Genomic DNA, 25512 nt, shown 5'->3' with positions numbered 1-25512 from the left:
TATCACCAGCTAAACAATTGTGATATATCACTGTATCACAATATCTGAAATAAGGATGGAACTATGCAGAGGCGAACAGCAGGGCCTGGTTTACGACACTGCAATATATCACCAGCTAAACATTGTGATATACTGATATATCACAATGTCTGAAATAAGGATGGAGCTATGGCTGGTTTTGTGGTTTTTCCCACATCGTGATTTTTAATAGCACACAAACGCACACGCGAAATTCACGATACACTGCCAGGTCAAAAATTATGAAACCACTATCACAATATGGACTTCAAACCAGTTTTGAACACTATTATCACCCAGCCCTAACACACATCGTGATTCGTGATATATCGCCAGGTCTAAAATGATGAAAACGATGTCTTGATATGGACTTCAAACTGGATTTGGATGATGATATCGATATATCGCCCAGCCCTAGAGACTGACCTCCCTACGTACCGCCGCTATGGCTTCTCTTGCCCTGGGGAGGAGGGCAAACCACTCGAGCCCCTCCCCTCCCCTCCCGCTCCCCCAGCGTTCTCCTGCCTGCTAAAGCTGCCCCTACCGCCAATGTCTCGATGGAAGAAGTAGTGGATTTCAACCGTGATCGGCCCCGCCCTCGGCCTGTGTGGGACCCTCCCCGAGGCCGTCTCCTCCCAGGAAAACTGCTGCTGCGACCCTACGACCAGAAGGAAACAGAGTGAGAGAGAGGGTCAAAAATAAAATGACAGAGAGAGGGGGGAACATAGATGCACACACCGGGGAACATTCAAACAACATGGCTGCCCATTTGTTCTGGTACTCCCCACCTCTGACAGGGACGGGGGAGCTATTCAGAGGTGAAGGAAGGAAGGAGACAACGGGCCTTCGGGTTACCTGCTTGACGCGGGAACGGGCTGGGGAGCTCCGCCGCCGCCCCTTCTCACACTCCCCTTTCATGTCAAAAGACAAGGAGTCGTCCATCTCGCCCGGCGGCAAGGAGGCCCCGTCGTCCCTCTGGAGGCTGACGTCTGTGGAGGTCAGGCCGGCCATCTCCAGGGACATGGAGCCGCCGCCTTCGTGGTACGGCGAAGCGAACTGGAGCTCCGAGCCCGGGAAGCTGCTGGCGTCGCCTTGGCTCAGGTTCGAGATCTCGTTCACAATATCTGACTTCACCAAGTGGTGGGGCCTCAAGGGCGCCGGCGCCGGCCCGGCCTCCTCCTCCCCGCTCGCCCCTCCCTCCTGCGGGTGGCCAGCCCCGTAGGCCTCCATCGGGGTGCCCCCCAGCAACTCCGCCTCCACAGGTGAAGGGGAGCGCTTGGGTTCACGGGCGAAGCCAAGGCTCTCCTCGGGGGGCTCAGGCCCCAACGCAGCAGGCCCGTCCTCGTCCGGAGCCTCTGCCTCGCTCAGCGGAGGGGATAATCTCTCCTCCAGCTCCATCTTGGGCGCTGGAGCTGTCCCTCCGGCCTCCTCGTCCTCTTCTTCCTCCTCCTCCTCTTCGTCCTCTTGGCTAGGCTGTACTCGGCCGTCAGCGGGGCTGTCCGGCTCCAGGCCCTCGACCCCCGTGTCCATGGGCTCCTCGTGGGCTTCTCCTTCCTCGGCGGCTTGGGGGGAAGCAGCTTTGAGCGAGCCAGGCCGAGGGCTCGCTGGAGAGGCCTGCCCTTCCGGGGCTGGGGGTGCCGCCTCAGTATGGCTCTCTGTGGGTTCTGGCTCTGCGGGCGGCAACTCAAAAGCAGGATGCTCTTTGGCACCGAGCGGGGGCTCCTCGGGGTGGGCGGGTGAGGCTGGATCTGGAAGGGGAGAGTGAGGGAGCAGGAGGGGAGACATGTAAGCCTTTGGCAGGAAAGAGCCATTCCCAGACATAGGAAAAGGGAAGCAGCATTCCTCAGTCTAAGCAGAGACCAACAAGATCAGAATTGTGCACCAGTCCTTTAGCCTTAGAAATTAATGAATGAGATTAATTGGAAGTCAGTTTTAAATTTCTTTTCTATAAATTTTATAATTGTGTTCAATACCAGGAGTACATATGATAATTATATTAATCTTCTTATATCTTATAGTGTGGTGGTTTGTTTGATTTTTCTGTTATTTGTTTGTATGTTTGTTTACAGTACTTGTATGTACGTCTGTTTTTCATAAATGTATTTATTTTAAATTAATAAAGATATATTTAAAAAAGAAAGAAAGGCAAAAGGCTATTGGGAAATGATTTATACTGTCGTACCTTGGTTTTTCAAAAGCTTAGTTCTTGAACGTTTTGGCTCCCGAATGTCGCAAACTTGGAAGTGACTGTTCTGGTTTGCGAACTATTTTTTGAAGCCAAACGTCCAAGGGGGCGTTCGATTGGCTGCAGGAGCTTCCTGCAGCCAATCAGAAGCCGTGCTTTGGTTCCCGAACATTTTGGAAGTCAAACGGACCAAGAAACCTGAGGCCTTTCTGGTAGGTATTAACTGGACGGATAAAATATAAGTAACATGGCAGCTTTATAAGGGAATAAAGGAACACCATGGAAGGATGGATGGGAAACCAACAGATATGTGAGATTTGTTCTGATTGTATTTTAAAAGAAAGTGAATTATTTTTTAAAAAAGAATTATGCACCAGTTCCAACACATATGGCCCAATGCTGTCCAACTGGACTGTGGGGTGCAGCAATATCTACACTGCTGACTTCGACAACACCATGTTGAGGTACAACAAGACCGTGTGCGCATACAGACAAGACTTGATACATAACCTGCTAGGGTTGCCATACGTCTGGAATTTCCCGGACAAATCCGGAATACCGCAGTCGGCAACACTGTCCAGGCGGAAATAGGACAAGAGTCCAGGAAAATCCACATCAGCAGTGCCATTTTTTTAACCAATTTTCACTCAAAAATGGCTTCTATTTTCCTTTGTGTTTTCACCCAAAAAGCAAAGCTTAGGGCAAAACCAAAAGAAGTTCAACGACTCTTTTTCCATCCCCCACCCACACCCCCAAAAAACAAAAACCTCAACAACTTTGCCAAAAAGAATAGTTCAACAACTTTTGTGTCCGGATTTTCACTGTTTGAAATACGGCAACACTATTTTAACTCACCTGGTGGCACTGGGGGAGGGGGTGGCGGAGAGGGGGCCTTCTCAGGCTCTAATGGCGTCTCTACTTCCATCTGCTCCTGCCCTGCAGGGGCTTCCGGATCAACATCGGACAGCTCTAACGGCTTGTCTGCTTCTGGAAGGGACACAAGAGGACAGCTTGTTCAAACACTCCTTGCAAACAAGCTCAAATCCGCTCCATGACGTACCCTCACACACACCCCTCAGTTCCACTGTGGAAACTAAGAACACTTGCAATAACCAAGAACAGATTTGTGTGCAGAATGACAGCTAGCTCGGTTCTGGTGCTCAAACCAAGTCCTGGGCTCAGAATTCTCTCATTCCTTCATTTCCACCAGGTTCTGACTGCTGGATGGCTGAAGGTGCGTCTCCACCTCCATCATCCAGTCTGGACGCTGAGATCCAGCTCTGAAGGCCTCTTGGTGGTTCGCTTATTGCGAGATGTGAGGTTACAGGGAACCAGGCAGAGGGCCTTCTCGGTAGTGGCGTCCGCCCTGTGGAACGCCCTCCCATTAGATGTCAAGGAAATAAGCAACTATGTGACTTTTTTAGAAGACATCTGAAGGCAGCCCTGTTTAGGGAAGTTTTTACTGTTTGATGTTTTATCGTGTTTTTATTATTATTTTTGTTGGGAGCCACCCAGAGTGGCTGGGGCAACCCTTTCAGATGGGTGGCATATAAATATTTTGTTGTTGATATTTATGATTATGCTTATGATTATATCTATTAGGGTCCCAATAGAAAGAAATTGTATCCCACAAGCCTGATTCCAACTCTATTTTAAGTTGCCACAAGGCTCTCTGTTGTTTTAGGGTGCTTGCAAACAGCTGTAAAATGCAACAGACATTCATGATAAAAGTGTGGACAAGATAGCTCACAAGTTGAGCTACAAGTTATGGAAGGTATGCACAGATATTTCTTCCCTAAGACAGTATCCGCTGTTGATCATTTGGCAAAACCAAAAACCCACAATCTTCTAACAAAACGCAATGATGTGTGTGTGTGTGTGTGTGTGTGTGTGTGTGTGTGTGTGTAAGCAAAGGTCAACTCACCAGTCGGTTTCTCATCACAACCCAAAGGCACCTGCTCTTCTTGGTGCAAACTGACCGGGCTGCTGCAGCTGCTTTCCGCTTGCTCCTTGCTGGCTGCACAAGCTTCCTCCAGTGGTTTGGGGGACACTGGCTTATCTGTTGTGATGAGGCTGCTGCTGCTGCTGCTGCTGCTGCTGCTGGCTGGGGCAGTTTGCCTGGTTCGTTGAAAAGAAAAAGGCCAGTTGAGACCAGAAGTTGCTATCCTTAGAATCTAAGAAGTGTTCAATAATCTCTACAACAACCCTGAGAGGTAGGCAATTGTGAAAATTGCAGGGGTGGGAGGCAGTGGCTTCCCCAAGGCCCCCTGATGAGTTTTGGGGCAGAGGCAATGTGCGAGCCTGAGACTTCCCATTTGCCACTGAGTCCCACTACAGTCAGAGGGACTCGGGTGGTGCTGTGGGTTCAACCACAGAGCCTAGGACTTGCCGATCAGATGGTCGGTGGTTCAAATCACCGCGACGGGGTGAGCTCCCGTTGCTCGGTCCCTGCTCCTGCCAACCTAGCAGTTCGAAAGCACGTCAAAGTGCAAGTAGATAAATAGGTACCGCTCCGGCGGGAAGGTAAACGGCGTTTCCGTGTGCTGCTCTGGTTCGCCAGAAGCGGCTTAGTCATGCTGTACGCCGGCTCCGTCGGCCAGTAAAGCGAGATGAGCGCCGCAACCCCAGAGTTGGCCACAACTGGACCTAAGGGCCAGGGGTCCCTTTACCTTTACCTAGCTACTACAGTCATGCTTAACATCAGCGATTTCAGGGGATACCCCAGCCTACACTGTGAGCTGGGACACCCATTATTATTTCCCCAACCTAAGCTACTCACTCCTGGCTGTGCTGTACGGCCTCTGTGCTACTTGCACTCTTGTGACGTTGCTCTTGACATCCTTCACAGAGAGAGTAGTTCTCGTACCACTGGCTGCTGGGATCCAGGGCAGAAGGGCGGAAGCCACAGTCAGAACAAACACGGCAGCTCTGGAGGAAGAGGAAGAGAGATGAGCACTCAGGAGAGGGGAAAGGCAGCCGAGGGTCTTTCCGACACTGCCAAAATCTTACCTGCTTGCCCCAAGACTGCAGACACTAAACTGGAAAAGCTGGAAAGAGCGGGGGTGAGACGCAGGGCTGGGTGGTTTGAAATAACCAGAGTTTACCGCTACAGTAACTGTGGTTAGTTGAAACTACAATCTGTGATGCCAGATGGTTTGATCCTAGCTCGTTTCAATCAATCATGGTTAATGTTAACCACGGTTTGTCCTTTTCAGACGCAACTGAATAACTGTGGTTATTTAAAAAGCAGGAATGGGGTGCTACCAGTCTCCTCATAGCCTTACCAGAGCATGATATGGGTTTAAAGCAGATAAATCAGGGGTGGTTAAGCTGTGCACCTCCAGATGTTGCTGGAATACAATGCTCATCATCCCTGACCAGACTGCCTAAGTCTGATAGGAGCTGGAATCCTAAACATCTGCGGGGCCACAGGTTAGCCGTCTCTGGGGCAATGAGTAACCTGAAGTTATTATCAACCAGCTTCCAAACTTTGCCTGCAACCTTAAACATTGAACACATTGGGACTTGTATCTGAGCAAATCTACATAGGGTTGTACTGTTAGCAATTGTTTTTGTTTTGTTTGTATGTGTTGAATGCTAACAATTCATAGAAACTAAGAGGCCCTGGACTTGGTCACAGCGGTATAAAAAATATTAGGTTGGTTCAGAGAAAATCACCAAGGTTTTGTTTAGTTCTCTGAAGGCTAATGTTGAATTGTGGCTGCCATAACTAGAGAGGAACACAGAAGAAGAAATAATGGGGAAAGAAATGCCCAAGGCTGGCATTCGACTTATTCCAGAATACAGTGGTACCTCGGGTTAAGTACTTAATTTGTTCCGGAGGTCCGTTCTTAACCTGAAACTGTTCTTAACCTGAAGCACCACTTTAGCTAATGGGGCCTCCTGCTGCTGCCGCGCCGCCAGAACACAATTTCTGTTCTCATCCTGAGGTAGTTCTTAACCTGAAGCACTATTTCTGGGTTAGCGGAGTCTGTAACCTGAAGCGTATGTAACCTGAGGTACCGCTGTATCTCTATGTGAAAGCAAGTGGTGGAGGATTCCTTGCGGGCAGGCAGGGCTATGGGCATTCTGTTCCAAGCGTCGCATCAGTACAGAATCTAGTGCCATGAAAACATGCAATCATATTTTAAAAGGAAAAAGTCAAGTCCATAGGTAACACATGGCAATGTCTCAGAAACAGAGGGGAGTCCGAATAGCATTTCAACTGGCCTTCCTCTCACCCCATGTCCGTTGGAAACAGAGTACAGTGGTACCCCTGGTTGCGAACGGGATCTGTTCCAGAGGCCCGTTCGCAGCATGAAAAGTCCGTAATCTGAAGTGCCATATTTGCGCAGGTGCGCAGCATGATTTGGGGCTTGTGCACATGTGCGAAGCGCAATTTACCGCTACTTTGCATGCGCAAGCAACAAAACCCGGAAATAACCCTTTCCAGTACTTCCGGGTCGCCGCAGGACACAACCTGAAAAAACGAAACATGAAGCAAACGTAACATGAGATACGACTGTAAAGCAAATACAGTGGTACCTCAGGTTAAGAACTTTATTTGTTCTTGAGGTCTTTTCTTAACCTGAAACTGTTCTTAACCTGAAGAACCACTTTAGCTAATGGGGCCTCCTGCTGCCGCTGCGCCGCCGGAGCACAATTTCTGTTCTCATCCTGAAGCAAGGTTCTTAACCTGAGGTACTATTTTTGGGTTATCGGAGTCTGTAACCTGAAGCGTATGTAACCCGAGGTACCACTGTATATGCCCATTCCCTTAATACTGAAGGGATTGCAGAACTCACTCTCTTTTTGCAAAGGGCAACTTGGGTTACCTCAACACTGAGTTTTAGGTTTTTCAGCTCAGACTCGTGCGCAGGGACTTACTTTGCACTTCCAGGAGTCAGTGGGAAGGCTCTCGATGGCTGGCTTCAAGCAATAGGTGTGGTAGCATTTCTCGCAAGCTTCACACACGAGCATCCTGCTGTCCTCCCCAGACAGCCTGCAAAGGAGAGACGCCACAGGCGACCAGTGAATCGAGGCATCGCTGGCAACAGGCCTTTCTGGGGTGTTCAACGGGGGTCCCCCCTCCCATCCCCGCCTCCGAGGGGCTTTTTCACACTCACCTACAGGTTTGGCAAACTTTGCATTCGTGACATTGCCAGCCCGAGCGCTTGCGTGGCGTCACCGTGATCTCCAAGCAGGCGCCGTGGTAGTGCAGGCCACAGCTAGTGCAGAAGAGTAGGTCGCGCAACTCCCCAGGGGCGTCACAAACCATGCAGCGAGAGTCCTCTGCAAGGAGGGAAGAAGGGTACTCTGGGACGAAATCCACCAAACCATCCCCACATTGGCCCAGAGTCCAGCAGCAGCAAACACAAACAACACTGTTTTTCTCAAATTTAGGTCCCAGTTGTTGGACTACAACTCCCATCATCCCTGACCTGTTAGATAATAATAATAATAATAATAATAATAATAATAATAATAATAATAATTTTTATTTATACCCCGCCCTCCCCAGCCAAGGCCGGGCTCAGGGCGGCTAACAAGCAAAAATAAAAACAAGTTGAATGAATACAACTTAAAAACAAGATTAAAATACAACATTAAAATACTGAAACAATAAAATATTAAAATTCAGCCTCATCACAGGAGGAGAAAAGAAAAGAAAAAAGAAAGAGGGGGAGGGAATCAAATTGGCTCCAAGCCAAAGGCCAGGTGGAACAACTCTGTCTTACAGGCCCTGCGGAAAGAAATCAGATCCTGCAGGGCCCTGGTCTCATGAGGCAGAGCGTTCCACCAGGCCGGAGCCAGTGTTGAGAAGGCCCTGCCTCTGGTTGAGGCTAATCTGACTTCCTTAGGGCCCGGGACCTCTAGGGTGTTGCTATTTATGGACCTTGAGGCTCTCCGTGGGGCATACCGGGAGAGGGGCTCCCGTAGGTATGAGGATCCTAGACCGTGAAGGGCCTTGAAGGTCAAAACCAGCACCTTAAATCTGACCCTGTACTCCACTGAGAGCTAGTGCAGCTGGAAAAACACTGGGTGAATATGCTCCCATGGCAGAGACCCCGTGAGGAGCCTCGCTGCAGCTAGGGATGATGGGAGTTGTAGTCCAACGAGAGCTGGAGAGAAAGCTAAGTTTGAGAAACACACACACACACACACACACACACAGGGGCCTCCCTTTTCTTGACCCTGCAAATCCAGAAATAACAGCTCTGAACCCCAGGCTCCAGGTCCCAGCTGCTCTACCTACTGAAGATCACTTCTGTTTAAGTGCGGTCAAGAGTTAGGGGAATATGCACCTATGTGGTGGGAGTGTATTTGTGTAAAGGAATATTGGCAAAAGATTATAAAGGTTATTTCTAATGTATTTCAGGTTGAGATAGAAGTCAATAGAGAAATGCTTATCTCAGGAATACTGGGGAACGGTTAAATAGAAAGAAAAGAGCAAGATTGGTATGAAATGATGATCTTAGCTGGTATGCTCCTTATTGCATCAGGATGCAAAGAAAAGGATAAATGGACAATGAAAAAACGGAATGACTATGTTTTTGAATATATACAATCTGATATATTTGAACAGGTAATGATGGAAGATACATGGGAAAACAAATGTCAATTTTTTTTTGAATAAATGGACAAGTTATAGGAATTAGATAGCACAGGGGGAAGCCAACCCAAGGGTCCAAATTAGAATGAATAATCTGTGTACATGATTAAAGATTTGAAGAGAGAACAATTTTGGGGGGGAGGGGTTACAGGGGAGGGAGGAAGGGGAAAAACTGACTGGAAGTCATTGGAAGCTTAAGAAGAACATGATACAATGTAACAAACACTAATTTTTAAAAAAAAATTCTATGGGTAATTTTGTTAAATGTTACTTTTCTCTAATTTCAATAAAGCATTTTAAAAAGCAAAAACAAAAAAACGCTTCTGTTTAAGTACCATGCTGCTCACAGAATCACCGGGATAGAAAAGGCTCCCATTCCAGAAAGCCACATCGCCAACACTTACCCATCTGTACCGCCTGGTCCAGGTGCTCAGGACAGAGCAGCTTCAAGCTCTTCATAGACTGGAAGCAGCCACTAGTCGCCGCGCAGGGGAAGTGATAGTGGCGCTGGCACCCCTCTGCATGGCACGGAATGGTAGCACCCCGTCTCTTACAGTGTTCACATTTCTGGAAGGAAGTAGTCGCAGGTTCAAAAAGAAGTTTATTTTTCATAAATACCGTAACAAGGCCTGGTTAACTACAATAACATCCCCTCCCCCTTTTTGTAAGAAATATAATAGTTAAATAATTTTTTATTTATACCACACCCTTCCCGGTTCAGAAAACCAGGCTCAGGGGGCCTAACAACAAATTTAAAACACTTAATTGATGCAACAAAAAACAGCATAAAATACAGTATAAAACGTGAATAACAATAAATTCAGAATTCAAAAATCAATTTAGGGGGGAAATCCATCCAATGAACATTAGAGGATCACCAGGGCTAGCTGGCTAAATTAGTCCTATTTGGGCCAGCAGGGAGACCAGGGGAGAATTAGCTGTGGGATCCAGAGCGGGTAATCTTCATTAAAAGGGGAGGAAAGGAGGGGAATAAAAGATCAGGCTAAATTCAAATTGAAAGCCAGGCCATATCTTCTTCTTCTTCTTCTTCTTCTTCTTCTTCTTCTTCTTCTTCTTTTGGTGTTGTTGTTTTGTTTTCTACATGGGTACTAATTCTTGTTTCTTCTTCTCTGCGTCTCATCTCACTCTACGCACTTATACGTTTGTACTTTTTTATTTTCCGATAAAGGATATAAAATAAACACAGGAACAGCCACCTTTAAGATCGAGGTAAAGGTAAAGGGTAAAGGGACCCCTGACCATTAGGTCCAGTCGTGACCGACTCTGGGGTTGCGGCGCTCATCTCGCTTTATTGGCCAAGGGAGCCAGCATACAGCTTCCGGGTCATGTGGCCAGCATGACTAAGCCGCTTCTGGCAAACCAGAGTAGCGCACGGAAACGCTGTTTACCTTCCCGCCGGAGTGGTACCTCTTTATCTACTTGAACTTTGATGTGCTTTCGAACTGCCAGGTTGGCAGGAGCAGGGAACGAGCAACGGGAGCTCACCCCGTCATGGGGATTCGAACCGCCAACCTTCTGATCGGCAAGTCCTAGGCTCTGTGGTTTAACCCACAGCGCCACCCGTGTCCCTTAAGATCGAGAGACCTGCTTAATTCACTCTGGCAAATTGCCTGTGGGACCTGGGCGCTTCTGAGCACCCACCCGACCTTCACCTGCGCTGCACAGCAGTTTCCAAACCTGGAATTCACTTTTGTGCAGGGCTGGTACCCAGTCGCATCAACTCATTTAAACACAAACTTCTTGTCCAGCTGTCAGATCTCTAGCCTGGTCCAAGGCAAACCTAAAGAGGCTGTAGACCAGGGCTGGACAGGAATTGGACAGGGATCTAATGGCAGATCTCTGGTTGATTTCCAGTAGGCCGGCAAGGATTTTCAACTCGTTTAATGACAAAATACCACCCACATTAAATTATACTGATGAAATGGAGAAAGGTGGGAATACTCAGGAGAACTGAAAGCTTCCTTCAGTTCTGCTACTATAGCCAAATCCCTAGGCTCATCCTCTTTAATTCTAAGTACATGCCTTTTGTACCAGGCTCGGGTCTGGTGGGTCTTGGGGGGTTCTAGTAAAAAAACAAACAAAGTGGATCCCGCGAGGCTGAAGTCTGCCAGCCCCGGTGTATACACACAGCCTAATTATCCTGAAAGCATTCCTGAGCTCTTTATTGTTCCCAGAGCTTCCCTTCCGGGTCCTCAGTCGCTGCAAAAAAAAAAAAAGGGACCGGCAAGGGCTTTGGGGAATAACACTTAAAAACAAAAAAATCTCAATCTTCTGCTAATGAAACAAAAGCCACAAACTGGGAGAAAATTGGATTCGCCAACCTAGTGTGAATGCAATGCAACACAGCCGGGTTTCAGGAGTGTTTTCCGGGAGGAAAAAAGGAGGAAGGTTTGGCATGTTTGTGCTCCGTTGGTCAGAGGGTGAAAAGGGGTGAGAGGCTTTGTGCAATTCTCTGGTCCTCACGCGAAAGTATACTTGAGGGTTGAGGAGTGTCCACTTGGTAGCTACATGTTGAATGAAACTTTGCGTTTTAATCACTGGATTCCAGTACAGTGGTACCTCGGGTTAAGAACTTAATTCATTCCGGAGGTCCGTTCTTAACCTGAAACTGTTCTTAACCTGAAGCACCACTTTAGTTAATGGGGCCTCCCACTGCTGCCACGCCGCCGGAGCACGATTTCTGTTCTCATCCTGAAACAAAGTTCTTAACCTCGGGTTACTAGTACTAGTGCTGGGTTAGCGGAGTCTGTAACCTGAAGTGTATGTAACCCGAGGTATCATTGTATTCACTCTCAAGTTGCAACCATTCTAGCAAATATGGCTATTACAGTTTAACTTCTCTTATGCTAGGGTTGTCATATTTCAAAAACTAAAAACCCTGACAAAAAAGATGTTGAGCTTTTTCTGCAAAAATCTCTCTTTTTTTAATGTAGTTTTGGAGCTATTTTTAAGGAAATTCACCAAAATCGACACTCCCAACATGGGCTGCCATACATCTGGATTTTTCCGTACACCTCAGCCATTTCTGCCCGGACGCTGTTTAGGACAACCGAATCCTGGCTACGTCCAAGAAATTCCAGGCATGTGGCAGCCGTTGCTATGTCCAAGAAATTCCAGGCATGTGGCAGCCGTTTCTTATGACCAGGGTGCTATTCTGCTCCTTCAACAGGATTTGCGGCAGCAGGAATTAGGGCACGAAGAATTTGTCTCTGGTCCTTTCCCCAGACAAAGGGAGGGGAAACCCCACAGGTTACTAATTCCCAACATATTTAAGGACTGCATCAGGATGTAACTTGAGGGTGAGGAAATGTATTTCAAAAAAATCATAGAATTGCAGAGTTGGAAGGGACCCTGAGGATCATCCAGTCCAACCCCCTGCAATGTAGGATTATAAGGTAGGTAAAGGATCCCTGGACGGTTAAGTCCAGTTAAAGGCGAATATGGGGTTGCGGCATTCATCTCACTTTCAGGCCGAGGGAGCCATTGTTTGTCCACAGACAGCTTTCTGGGTCATGTGGCCAGCATGACTAAACCACTTCTGGTGCAACAGGACACTATGATGGAAGCCAGAGCACACAGAAACACAATTTATCTTCCCACCACAGGGGTACCTATTTATCTACTTGCGCTGGCCTGCTTTTGAACTGCTAGGTTGGCAGGACAACGGGAGCTCACCCCATCACAGGGATTCAAACCGCTGACCTTCTGATTGGCAAGCCCAAGAGGCTCAGCGGTTTAGATAGCACCATCCGCATCCCTTCAGAGGATTATAGTATCTCTTAAGGGTGTATTCTGTGCTCCGTGAGGAAAGCAGTTCCTAGAGCTTTGCCTAGGACGTTGCTCTGGGAGGACTGTCCTAGCGCACCCCATATATTCCTGGCCCACCCCACACAAGAGCTAGCCCTCCCAATACAGCTGAGCCCCGACAAACCTGTGCAATCCCTGAGATGACAGCTTTGTTCACGAGGCTCAACCATGACCCTTCCGAACGCAAGTCTCCGGCCGACCACACCACGCACCAGTGATGAGCCCAGAAGTGACCTGCATAAACAGGAAGAGGAAAACAGTCAACAGGGCAGCAAAGCAAATCTCATCAAAGGCACACACTCAGGAGCCTGGGGAATTAGGAATAATAATAACAACACCGTATTGGCTTGAATATAAGCCTCATTCCCCCCCCAAAAAAAAATTCTGACCATGAAAAGTTAAAGTGCAGCTTAAATTTGCGACCTTACAAAAATTGGCTTTTACGATATCGCTGCTGAAACAGAACAGGTATGAGTGCCTGTGGAATTTTTAAGTGAGTGGTTTATATTCGGGTATTGTCTTTTTTTCTCCCCGCCCCCTTGAATTTGAAAGGTGCGGCTTATATTCAGGTGCGGATTATATTCGGGCCAATACTGTAATAGTAGTAGTAGTAGTAGTAATAGTATAGTAGTAGTAATAGTATTTATTTGTTTGTTTGTTTCCCGCCCGTCTGGCTGGGTTTCCCCAGACACTCTGAGTGGCTCCCAACAGAATATCAAAAACTCAACAGAACATCAATCCTTAAAAACACCCCTAAACAGGGCTGCATTCAGATGTCTTCTAAAAGTCAGATAGTTGCTTATTTCCTTGACATCTAATGGGAGGGCATTCCATAGGGCGGGTGCCACCACTGGGAAGGCCCTCTGCCTGTGTTCCCTGTAACCTCACTTCTCGCAGTGAGGGAATTGCCAGAAGGCCCTCAGAGCTGGACCTCAGTGTCTGGGCTGAAAGATGGTGGTGGAGGCGCTTCTTCAGGTATACTGAGCTGAGGCCATTTAGGGCTTTCAAGGTCAGCACCAACACTTTGAATTGTGCCCAGAAATGTACTGGGAGCCAATGTAGGAGTTTCAGGACCGGTGCTATATGGTCTCGGCAGCTATATCTAACATCTAAGCATGTGAGCTTAGCTCCAGGAGTTAATCTGCTCTTTAAGTCCAAGTGTATGCTCTCAAGTCACTACTAGGTCCCGGGTTTTGTGTATCTGTGTGCATGTGTGCATCTCAGGTTGGCAAGGCTGTCCTACTGCAATAGCTTTAATAAATGCATGGCATCTCAGGTTGGCAAGGTACCCGATTTGTGTTTCTGCATGTGCATGCATTTGTGTGCAAGCATTCATGAACAGCTGGTTAGCAAGGCTGTCCTATTGCAACAGTTTTAATAAACACGCAGTCCCTCCCAGGTGCTGGACCCATTTTATTTCCTTGGTGCTGTGGTGCGTTCCCTCACCTGGGTAATGAACACGGTGCTGCAGAAGTAAATTCTTACCACACCAGTACAAAAAGAAAAACAAAAGATTCGAGTCTGCAAACCCTAACCCTCCCGATTTACTCTAACCTAAGCCCTCCTGATAAAAAAGAAAGAGGGATGTACAGTGGTGCCCCGCAAGACGAACATCTCGCAAGACGGAAAACCTGCTAGACGAAAGGGTTTTCCGTTTTGGAGGCGCTTCGCAAAACGAATTTCCCTATGGGCTTGCTTCGCAAGACGAAAATGTCTTGCGAGTTCCTGCGGGTTTTTTTCTCCTCCCCTACCCTTTTTCTAAGCAGCTAAGCCGCTTATCAGCTGATCCGCTAAGCTGATAAGCCACTAAAAGCCGCTAAAAGCCGCTAAACCGCTAATAGCACTAATCCGCTAAGCTGTCAATGGGCTTGCTTTGCAAGACGAAAAAACCGCTATACGAAGAGACTCACGGAACAGATTAATTTCGTCTTGCGAGGCACCACTGTATTGCTAAATCAGAAGCCAACCAGCTTTTAAGATATCCGTGAATTTTGGAACAACATTTACAGTGAATTTAAAAATGTATTCAAATTTACATTTCTAAAAAAACCAGAAATTTTTCTATTAGGAATACTACCAATGGAAATAAAAAATATATATAAGACCATTGTTTATGTACGCAGTTACAGCAGCCAGAATAATAGTGGCAAGAAATTGGAAAAACGAAACCTTACCAACGATCACAGAGTGGCAAATTCTTATGATAGAATACCTGCAACTAGCAAAATTGACTGGGAAACTTAGAGGAATGTCAAGCCAAAAGATATTTAGTGAATAGAAAATATATAAAGAATACCATAAAATGTACTGTATGAACAATAAGATACTTGCAGAAATAGAGTGATACCGATAACCAAGAATTATTCAAAATGTAATAGTGGATTATATATCTATATACAAAATAAAATAATATGAATCTATGCAAGGAATACGGATAACATAAGTAGTATAATGAGAATTATTGGAAGTTACATATTTTAATTTGTTATTTAAGCGTAATATATTGTATTTGATTATGTTTTTCTTTTTTTACTTTATTGTTTTTATTCATTTGTATCGTCTTTTGTATTATATGTAATGTATATTTGTCTATGTGAAAATTAATAAAGATTTTCTTTATGTAAAAAAAAGATTTCTAGGCTGCACAGAGACATCAAGAAAGGGAGCTCTGTCAAGGGCATAATGGCGCTGGGGTAAGGTGGAGGGGAGCCAGGCTAGGCCCCTCTCAGCCCAGGTTCCTCAGCACCTCCTGGGCTCACCTGTTGGCTCAAACACCTCTCGCACTGCCACACCATCCGCAAAGCCAATCAGGGTCAGGTCGTCGCCTCCAGCCTCCGCCGAGCCAGGCTGCTTCCCTTCCTGCGGCTCCGAAAGCTCGTCCGCCCAGCCAGGCGCCGGATCGAAGCGCAACAGCTCTCGCTGCCCGTGAAGGCTCCACTTGCTGCAGTTGCAGAACGCACAGCGCTTGGGTGGGGAGCTGGGAGGGTGGGAAGAAGGAGGAGATGAGAATGTGCTCACCGTTGCAAGGAAAATCTGCCCCCTTCCAACCCGCAAGGGTGCTGCCACCCAAAATATCCCAAGGGGCCACTTTGATCTGGAAGCATGCAGGATCCAGGCCTTCTGTCCTCCAGTCCCATTTGGGCATCCATGATGGACTCTCTGTACCATAGCTGTCAACTTACAGATTTGCAAATAAGGGACCAGCAGCCTCGAAAATAAGGGATCGGCAGCCAAAATAAGGGATTTTCCCAGCACAGGTATGTTCGATTTCTGAGCCCCTCCGAACCAAAGGCAGAAAGCCCAGCCAACAGCCAAACGAAGCCTCAAGCAGTGGTTCCCACAGCGCAGCAACCCGGCAAAGGGGATGCAGCAAGGAAAATCACCGTCACCTCTCTGCTGGGAAGCGCTGAGCAAAGGCAAGTGCCCAGGCAACACGGCCGATTTGATCGGCACAAGGCATGCAAGCTCCACCCCCCAGTCGTTCTTAGACTCCTTATTGGGTGAGCAAGGCAGCCAAGCAACACAGTTGGAGCCTCCCTCCTCCCTGGCCAGCAGGGAGGGAAGGAGAGGAGCTGCTTCCAGGGAAATTTAAGGGACATCATCAATAAGGGACAGCAGTGGGACACGGCGCTGGGATAAAGGACTTTCCCGCCAAATAAGGGACGGTTGACAGCTATGCTCTGTGCCCATCCGATGCCAAGCAAAGGCTCCGGATTCCCCTTCAAATTCTTCCCCAGATTCTCCTACTAAGGTTTGTTAACCATGAACCCTTGAGAGCTTCCCCATTCAGAAGAAAAGAGCTCCAAGTGAAGGAAGGGGGGGGGGAACACCGCCGAAGGTCTCCCACCTGCAGGTCGGGGGTGGCCCTACTTTCGTTTCCACTTCTTCCAATGCCTCTTTTGCAGGGCCTTCTTCTGGTGGCTTCAAGGGATCCGCTTCCACGCTGCCCTGCTCCTCCAAGGACACAATTCCATCTGCTGCTGAAAGAGGGTATTTTGTAAAAAGCCGGGCAACCGGGTAAGAAGTGCATCGCTCGTGTCACTTTCCCTGCCCAAACTGAGGACTTCACAGAGGAGTGATACGAGAGATGAAGGCCCGAGGGGGGAAATGATTTGTGGGGGGGAGGAAATCTCCCCTCCCTCCACATTTTTCTGGGTCCCGCCCCACCCCACCTTAGACCTTCACGTGTCTAGGGGGGAATATATGCATTATCAAGCACAATTGCTGACAGGAATAGATGCTACGCTTGATCTTAGCCAAAAGGCTGAGAAGCGATGGAACATGCCTTTTTTCACTGCCAGTACCATACAGATATACGAGCTAAGTTCATCTTGCCTACACTAACATAAATTTCCAGGTCACACAGAACAACTTAATGCCTCCCTGCTACTTTAAGATGAAAACCCAGATGTTACATACTCAGTTACTAGATTTTGTGCTGCTATTATGGATATTCGTCGAAGGATGGTAGGCCCAAAATGCAAGACCCGTGCTCCTTCATGCTCCCTCCTTTAAAGTCGCTTTTAACCGTTTGTCCTTGTTTCTACCTTTTAAAGTTATGTATGATACAATGGGATGCGGGTGGTGCTGTGGGTTAAACCACAGAGCCTAGGACTTGCCGATCAGAAGGATGGCAGTTCGAATCCCCGCGACGGGGTGAGCTCCCGTTGCTCAGTCCCTGCTCCTGCCAACCTAGCAGTTTGAAAGCACGTCAAAGTGCAAGTAGATAAATAGGTACTGCTCTGGCGGGAAGGTAAACGGCATTTCCGTGCGCTGCTCTGGTTTGCCAGAAGCGGCTTAGTCATGCTGGCCACATGAACCGGAAGCTGTACGCCGGCTCCCTCGGCCAATAAAGTGAGATGAGCACCGCAACCCCAGAGTCGGCCACGACTGGACCTAATGGTCAAGAGGTCTCTTTACCTTTAGATATAACCACCTTTCAGCTACTAGTTTTTATCCCTTGCCTGTTTTAAGTCTTACGTGTTCAGTTTACCTGTATGTTTTATTTTACGCTGGTCTGTGACTAAAATAAAAGTTTGACACCAATACTGATACCGCTGACAGAAATGAGACCCAACTCAGGACCAGTTTACCATAATATGTTCACCTGACAGCTTCAACCTGCAGAGCTGGCACTTTTGCAAAATGCCATGTAATGTTTCTTCCATACTTGCACAAAGTCAATATTTCATATTTCCTCACTCTGGAATTCCCTGATTGAGATTAGGCAGGCACATTGACTCTACTGTTTTTAAGGCTCCTGCTGATTTTTTATTTGCTTTACCAAGCCTACACAGATACAGATGGATGACGTGTACTTTAAAACGCAACACTATTTCATAACGCGTATATTTATATTTCTGTTGATGCTGGTTTTATTTCTATTTGGGAGAGAGCAGAATGTAGGTGGTCTTCCGCTCTGACGCTCATCCGTCATTTTAACGTCAATCTCTCAGGTTAACAAGATTTGCAAGTTGCTAAACAAACGAAAACATTGGTTTGCCACACACACAAAAAGACGGCTGCATGTTGAGTTCCCCCATGCATAGCATCTACTCCAATGGGTTCTGATGTGGTTACAAGGGGTGATCCATGGCCTCCCTAGAGTGCAGTCAATGATGGCCGACAGAGGCGGGATTATTGCACACTGCCATGATGTCAAGGCGCACAGCCAGCAAAACTGCACATCGGAGAGGGAACTCAGCACACTGCTCCTGTGTTCAACGGCAGCCCAGTATTCTCTGTCACCCACAGTTCCTCCCTAGACTGCGAAGGCAAGAAAAACTCCCACTCCGTTGTGTTTAATTCTGGAAGGCTGTATTCTTTTTCTTCTTTTTTGGTGTTACATTCCCTTAAAAATATGAAAATGGCTAATCCTTGGTTTCTGACAAAAACTCTTTTATTATTTGAGTTGGCCTTTTCTCTTGTAAAAAGGTAAAGGACCCCTGGATGGTTAAGTCCAGTCAAAGGTGACTATGGGGTTGCGGCACTCATCTCGCTTTCAGGTTGAGGGAGGCGGCGTTTGCCCACAGACAGCTTTCCGGGTCATGTGGCCAGCGTGACTAAACCGCTTCTGGTGCAATGGAACACCGCGACGGAAACCACAGCGCACGGAAACGCAGTTTACCTTTCCGCCACAGCGGTACCTAATTATCTACTTGCACTGGTGTGCTTTCAAACTGCTAGGTTGGCAGGAGCTGGGGCAGAGCAATGGGGGCTCACCCTGTTGCAGGGATTTGAACCACTGACCTTCCGATCGGCAAGCCCAAGAGGCTCAGTGATTTAGACCACAGCACCACCCAGGGGTCCTTAATCTTTACCTTTTCTCATTCATTTAAACAATTTATCTATCAAGAAATAAAAAGACAGAAAAGATAAAAATTGGATGAAAACTATAAAACCAGGCTTTGGTGAAAATGCTTGCTGGAATAAAGACTTTTTTAAAAAATTAAGTAATTTTTATTAAAGATTTTCATGGTTTACAAATACACTTCCATTGTGTCTTTTGTTCAGGTTGTGTTTTATACAGATCAGTTACATTTGTTGTGAGACATTGGTACCTCTGTTTCCAAATGTAATCCGTTCTGGAAGACCATTCAAGTTCGAAAACGGAAAACTCAAAACGGAAGCCGCGCGGCATGTTTGACTTCCGAAGTGTTTGAAAACCGAAGCATTTATTTCCAGGTTTACGGCACTCGAAAACCAAAATATTGGTCAACGGAGACGTTCAAGAACTGAGGTACCACTGTGTAAGGTTAGGGGGAAAGACAGGAAGGAGAGGGATTTGTGATAAAACACATTCTTTTACTTAGTGTATGTGGGGGGTGTTCTGTCAGCGTCACTTGGGTAGGTTGGAAGGCCGTGTTCTTGAAAGCAGAGGAGAGCTCTGGAGATCTCTCCTCTCTCGCAACCACAGAATCTGAACCTCTTGTGGAGGCAAACTACTCATCAACAGACGCCAAACTGGGGGACCTACCTGGTGTGTCAGAGTCTTTGTCCTCACCAGGTGGCTTCTGATCATCCATCCTGTATCCAAGAGACCTAGGCAAGAAGGAAAACAGTTCAGGAAACTTCCTTCTCCCCAGCTCTGTTTTCTTCTTAGCCTCTCACTAGGGTTTCAGCAGTGCCACATAAGCCATGTTGTGGTCAAGCCCCATTATTTACTGTTACTATCAGTTTATTAACCACCTTCCAAACCACCATCTCAAAGCGATGTACAGCCGTACCTTGGATCTCGAACACCGCAAACTCGGAAGTGTTCCAGTTTGCGAACTTTTTCGGAAGCCCAACATCCGACGCAGCTTCCGCTTGAGTGCAGGAAGCTCCTGCAGCCAATCAGAAGCCGCGCCTTGATTTTTGAACATTTTCGGAAGTCAAACGAACTTCCAGAACGGATTCTGTTCAAGAACCAAGGTACGACTGTACACATAAGATTATTAAAAACTGTTAAACATGGGGAAACAACAAATGCATTTAAGACGACACTGAAAGCCCAACAAATGCAAGAAAGGAAAACTTCACATGTTGACACACACCAGGTTCTGCACTCAAGACACAGAATCTGCATTTACATGCACTTGTTTTGTAAAATCTACTCCTCTTTCTGAATCAATGGCTCTTGGAGGCAAGCACTGGGGCTCTGGGAGGGATGGAGGCAGGCAGAAGAGGCTGTGCAAGAGCCACGAGAGGAAGAGGACAGTGACCTACTAGAAGCCCAGATCAATAGCATCCTAAGAATTTCTGCTTACACACTGCTAAACTTCCCTATGCATCAAAGAGGGCCAACATTAGGAATAAAATGGGAAAAACAACTTTCTCCAGATTGTAATAAATGCAATTATCCTCCCTTCCCCCCAATTAAGCTCAGGTAACGTAAAAACAAGCAAACCTGCTTCTCTCTACCCCGCCCCCAAACTCCCATTTCCAAGAACTCTCTCATTTTTCCAACAAATGGGAATAGGTAAAATGGCTTCTGCCTAACCAAAGAGCATCGGGGTCCGGAGCTGTAGGAAATCCTCAGACTATTCTAAGTTACACTGGGGAAATTGTGGCACAGTGAACTCTTTCCCCCCCGTAATTGGGGCAGTGGGGCTTGCTGTAAAACACAAAAGGCAGTGGGTACAAATCACATATATCAAAGGATATTCCATCCCTTTGGAACCTCTAACAATATTGTTAGAGCACCTCTCTCTCTCCCCCCTGCCCCTGCCCCAGCCCAATTTGAATATATTTGATTAATTTAACAGCAGCTTTATTTCAAATACACTGGAAAAATAAAACGCCTGCACCCCAATATCACAGGATGGTGTTTTAAGATTTGGGACACCCTAACGATGGTTAACATCTCCAGTTAACCGAAAATGATGTCAGGCTCTAAATACTTCGACAATTTGCTTCCCAATTTCTTAACACACTTCGACTCTTTGAAGCCTCTGCGAAAAGGCGTCTAAAATTAAACTGTAATAAGCATTATCCTAGCAAAAACACCCAGCTCTATGGCGCACAGGGTATTTTATCTCTTTACTGTCAAATGTTAACAGGAATTTAACAACTTTGTAATTCCAGTGTTTAGCTTTCTTCCAGCCCAAGCAGAAAAGAAAATAAATTTTAAGGTCTAGTGATGAGAGGCCTGGCCTTGTTGACATGGAAATGCTTCCCTCCCCCGCTCATTAATTCAAAAGCTATGACCATAAAACGAGATCTCACAAGCCCCTTGTACAAAGGTGCAATTGCTCCATGTTGCACAACCAGCACAGAAGATACAGAAACCTCGAGCGATGTAAATACATGTCTAGATCACCACCTGTGCAAGTGGGTTTTGAAGGCTATGGGGTTTTAAGGGAGCAGAGATTTTGCATCTCTTTTCAATGCTGTGACCGTCACTCCAAGATTTCGCTACAACGGCATGGAATAAATCCAAAACAAAGCCAAGATTCAATTTCCCAAACCAGAGAGTTGCCCCTTTCACAGCAACAGTACTAAAAGTAACTGCAAAACCACCCACCCCCGTTTTTAAAAACAAACCAACAAACCAGAGTTCTCGCCCCACGGAAACACAGGAAGCAAAAGCGAAGAGCAGTCTGTGCAAATGCTGGCAATATTAAAGGTCACAGGGAGCACTTTAAAGGGGGGTGGGGAATCTGATCGCACATCAATACAGTGACACAGAAACGCTCCATTAATTCAGGTTTTTCAGTACCTAGTCTCTTCCGATGAACAGCGACAGACAGAACCTCTGGATTTACCAAATCCAAACTCTGTAAGCAACAAGAATCTTATCCAATCAAAATATATTTGCAGGGGTGTGTGAGAAGGGGGCTATGGTGGGCACACTTGCATCTCTTTGGTTGCCAATGGCCTTCAGATATCATTCTGCAATTCCATATAGAAATGGCCTTCTAAATTATTGCAACCATGTGACATTTGAGGCCTCCCATGAGGCCTCCCCACCTGATTCCTTGGAAAAACCCTTAACGGGTTTCACCGCTGTCCTTGACGGGCCCAGCCCAAAGTTATTTTGGGGCAACCAAGAAAACCCAGCGTTTCTTACAGTGTAAAGGATTCTCCAAAGCGTCACACACACTCCCCCAATATGTAGTAAAAATAGCCCCACTGAATTCATGCAGAATCCAAATTCGTTACTCCCCTCAAAATTAAGTACCACACACACCCCAGATCACACGGAGCCTTACTGAATACAGTGGTACCTCAGGTTACATACGCTTTAGGTTACAAACGCTTCAGGTTACAGACTCCGCTAACCCAGAAATATTACCTCGGGTTAAGAACTTTGCTTCAGGATGAGAACAGAAATCGTGCAGCGGTGGCGCGGCGGCAGCAGGAGGCCCCATTAGCTAAAGTGGTGCTTCAGGTTAAGAACGGGCCTTCAGAACAAATTAAGTACTTAACCCGAGGTACCACTGTACTTTACTCACTCCATAAGTGGAGTAAGTCATCACAGAATTATCTGGGACAGGACTCCCCTGGACTTCTGGTGGTTCCCTCATGGCAAGAAGCGAGGTTGCAGGGAACCAGGCCTAGGGCCTTCTCAGTAGTGGCACCCAACCATGCAACCCCATCAGATGTCAAGGAAATAAACATATGTCTTTTAAGAGACATGTAAAGGCAGCCCTGTATAGGGAAGTTTTTAATGTTTGATGTTTTGTTGTGTTCTTAATATTCTGTTGGGAGCAGCCCAGGGTGGCTGGGTTAACCCAGTCAGATGGGTGGCATAGAAATATCATCATCATCATCATCATGATGTAAAGCAGGAAGAGGTCCACTGGCATTTACACAGACTGACCTCACTCAAAACATTCAGAGGGACAGAAAGCAGCTGTGGCAACAGCAAACATCCACTAAGATGTCTGAGAAAAGGCCTCTCTATAATCTGCCATGTTCAAATAGAAAGTAGGGACGCTTGAAAGTAGCCACAAGACAACAAGCTCCCAGGACAGCCAGGGGCTGCACCCAGAACCACCCACCAAAAAAGGAGGCCACGCAACAAATCCAAAAGTGGCATTTTGGGCCAGAAGTTAAGCAAAGGTGATTAGAGGAAGGGGCAGGCCTCAGGTTCAGGACTCTGGGTGCTCCTCCTCAACGAAGCCTCTCGTTCATCTTCTTTGGGGGTGGCCTATCACCGAGTTAAGACAAGACACCCAAAGGCAGGGGATGACTGGGAATATAGGAGTTCCTGCTTAAAGTCATTCTGGAGGGAAGACTTTCTCCAAATCTTTACTTTTCAGTCCAGGAACGAGGGAGACTCCAAAACCTTCATTTGCTTCCAGCTAGGCCACCCCACTTCCTGCGGAGAAGAGGAGGCCAGACTGTGTCTCCTCTTTCTCCTGACCAAATTGCACCACGTCCAACTGACAGCGCTCCTCACTTTCCGGCCTCCCCTTCAGAAGATGTCTGCTCCCTGGTGGCTTGAACCTGTTGCCATAGCGTCTGCGGAACCTCTGTCTCCTGCAAATGGAAGCCCCCTTCCCTGGAGAGAAGTCTTTTAACCCTTTAACAAGGCATCCATCTTTTCCCCCACCCCACCTCAAGCTCAAGAGCTGCCCTCCACCAATCTAGAATATGTTGCCTTCCCTGTCAAGGTGGGTTTCTCAGGTGGGAATTCGCACAAGATATTCTCGCTTGCCTTGTAAGGCTTCCGAGCCCTAGCCAACTAGCAAGTGGGTGTGCAGGTGGACGCATTATCCTAGACTTCCCCAATTTGGAGCCAACCCCAAAGATGTTGCACTAAAACTCCTCATCGCTGAGGCTGGAGAAAGTTGGAATCTGTGGCATCGTGCAGCTGGGCATATCAGTGGCGTATCAGGAGGCAAACTCACCTGCCCCTCCTGGTATGCCCAGCAGGCAGAAGGACAGGTGCCCAGAACTGCCCCACGCACCAGTCAACCTCTGAGACCCAAAGAGGGAACCAGGTTAGGGAATGCTACATTCTTTTATAACCAAAGGATATCCCCCTTGTGTACAGGAGCCAAGCCATTGGACTTCAGCTGGTGGTTATGACCCACAATCTGAGGGTCACGCCAATAACGCCTTTTGCTTTTTCAAATTCAAGAGAAAATGCGGGGGTGGGGGGTGGAATGAGACCTAAAGATAGACACATGGGGCAAAACACTGGCACATGGTTAAACATACAGTGGTACCTCAGGTTACATATGCTTCAGGTTACAGACTCCGCTAACCCAGAAATAGTACCTTGGGTTAATAACTTTGCTTCAGGATGAGAACAGAAATCGTGCTCTGGCGGTGCGGCAGCAGCAGGAGGCCCTATTAGCTAAAGTGGTGCTTCAGGTTAAGAACGGACCTCCAGAACGAATTAAGTATGTAACCCGAGGTACCACTGTATTGTGAATATTGGCGCTTGGTGTTAATGGTGGATCCCAGGTCGGAAAGGAATGAAGATCACTGCCTTTATTGACTCATTCACATTCTCTTTGGTGTTTAACGGTATAACAGAAAAGGGAGATCCTAAATTTCAGCGAACCAGGCTTGTCATGTGTCCTCTTTTCCCAGGACACATCCTCTTTTTCAGGGGTAAAATTTCTGTCTGGGTGGGTTTTTTTTTTAATTTGACAAAATGCATCTGGCTATACTTCCTGGATGAGACATAGACATAACTGATGGTTTAAGACTTGCTTTCCTCTTCTCTTCTCTTGCCCCCCACCCTCAGCAATATATCACAGCTTCTACAGCCTACATATAGTAGGGGGATTTAAAATGAGAGTCATCTCAACATCCTCTTTTTTTCGCTCTTCAAAATATGGCATCCCTGCTGCTAAGACATCTCATTGCTTTGCCTGAAGAACGAAAGACTATTGCTCACTTCTACCCAGAAACTCCTCCGCTAGCAATGTCCGTCCTTCAATCGGATGGCAGAAAACCGGATTCTCTTTGGGATCACAACCCGTTCAAGCAGAGGAAGTTAACGGGAACCAGGACCGGGTTCTGTTCCGGAACCAAAGGTTCCATAAAACATCAAAAAGTCTTCTTGAATTCAAGTTTTCTTCACTCTCTCAAGGTTGAGCTACACACAGCACAACCCCATACAGGTTGATTTGGAAGCAACTCCCACTGTGTCCAGGGAGCTTCCTCCCAGGTAATGTGTGAGGACTTCAGCCTCAATGTAATACGTATACTTTTGATTCCTTTACGGTAGTACCTTGGATCTCAAACGCCTGGACTCCCAAACAAATCGGCTCCCGAACGATCAAAACACAGAAGCGAAGTTTCCGGTTTTTGAATGGTTTTCAGAAACTGAAAATCCGGCGCGACTTCCGCAGCTTCTGATTGGCTGCAGGATGCGCCTGCAGCCAATCAGTAGACACACTTTGGTTTTTGAATGGTTTCAGGAGTT

At 47.0% G+C, this 25512-nt stretch overlaps 1 protein-coding gene across 14 annotated transcripts in view; it reads right to left on the bottom strand.

The window, feature by feature from the left end:
• Positions 1-25512, bottom strand: part of KMT2D (lysine methyltransferase 2D) — a 109568-nt gene that overhangs the window by 72299 nt on the left and 11757 nt on the right. For 7 of the 14 annotated variants that reach the window (XM_081849454.1, XM_081849452.1, XM_081849453.1 and 4 more), the window contains exons 2-13: positions 19621-19685; positions 16492-16624; positions 15404-15621; positions 12769-12878; positions 9221-9383; positions 7330-7495; positions 7091-7205; positions 4983-5131; positions 4128-4321; positions 3059-3190; positions 874-1766; positions 563-676 (exon numbers count right to left, since the gene is read on the bottom strand). In XM_081849454.1, the coding sequence (XP_081705580.1) occupies positions 563-676; positions 874-1766; positions 3059-3190; positions 4128-4321; positions 4983-5131; positions 7091-7205; positions 7330-7495; positions 9221-9383; positions 12769-12878; positions 15404-15621; positions 16492-16624; positions 19621-19669 (2436 nt within the window). In that variant the 5' untranslated portion in view covers positions 19670-19685. The remainder of the gene's footprint in view (positions 1-562; positions 677-873; positions 1767-3058; positions 3191-4127; positions 4322-4982; positions 5132-7090; positions 7206-7329; positions 7496-9220; positions 9384-12768; positions 12879-15403; positions 15622-16491; positions 16625-19620; positions 19686-25512) is intronic. The other 7 variants (XM_081849446.1, XM_081849457.1, XM_081849458.1 and 4 more) reach the window with 3 other exon arrangements.

The sequence above is a fragment of the Podarcis erhardii genome (assembly GCF_964252035.2).
Source record: "Podarcis erhardii genome assembly, chromosome: 2".
Taxonomy (NCBI): Eukaryota; Metazoa; Chordata; class Lepidosauria; order Squamata; family Lacertidae; genus Podarcis; species Podarcis erhardii.
This window is presented reverse-complemented; position numbering and strand designations above follow the sequence as displayed.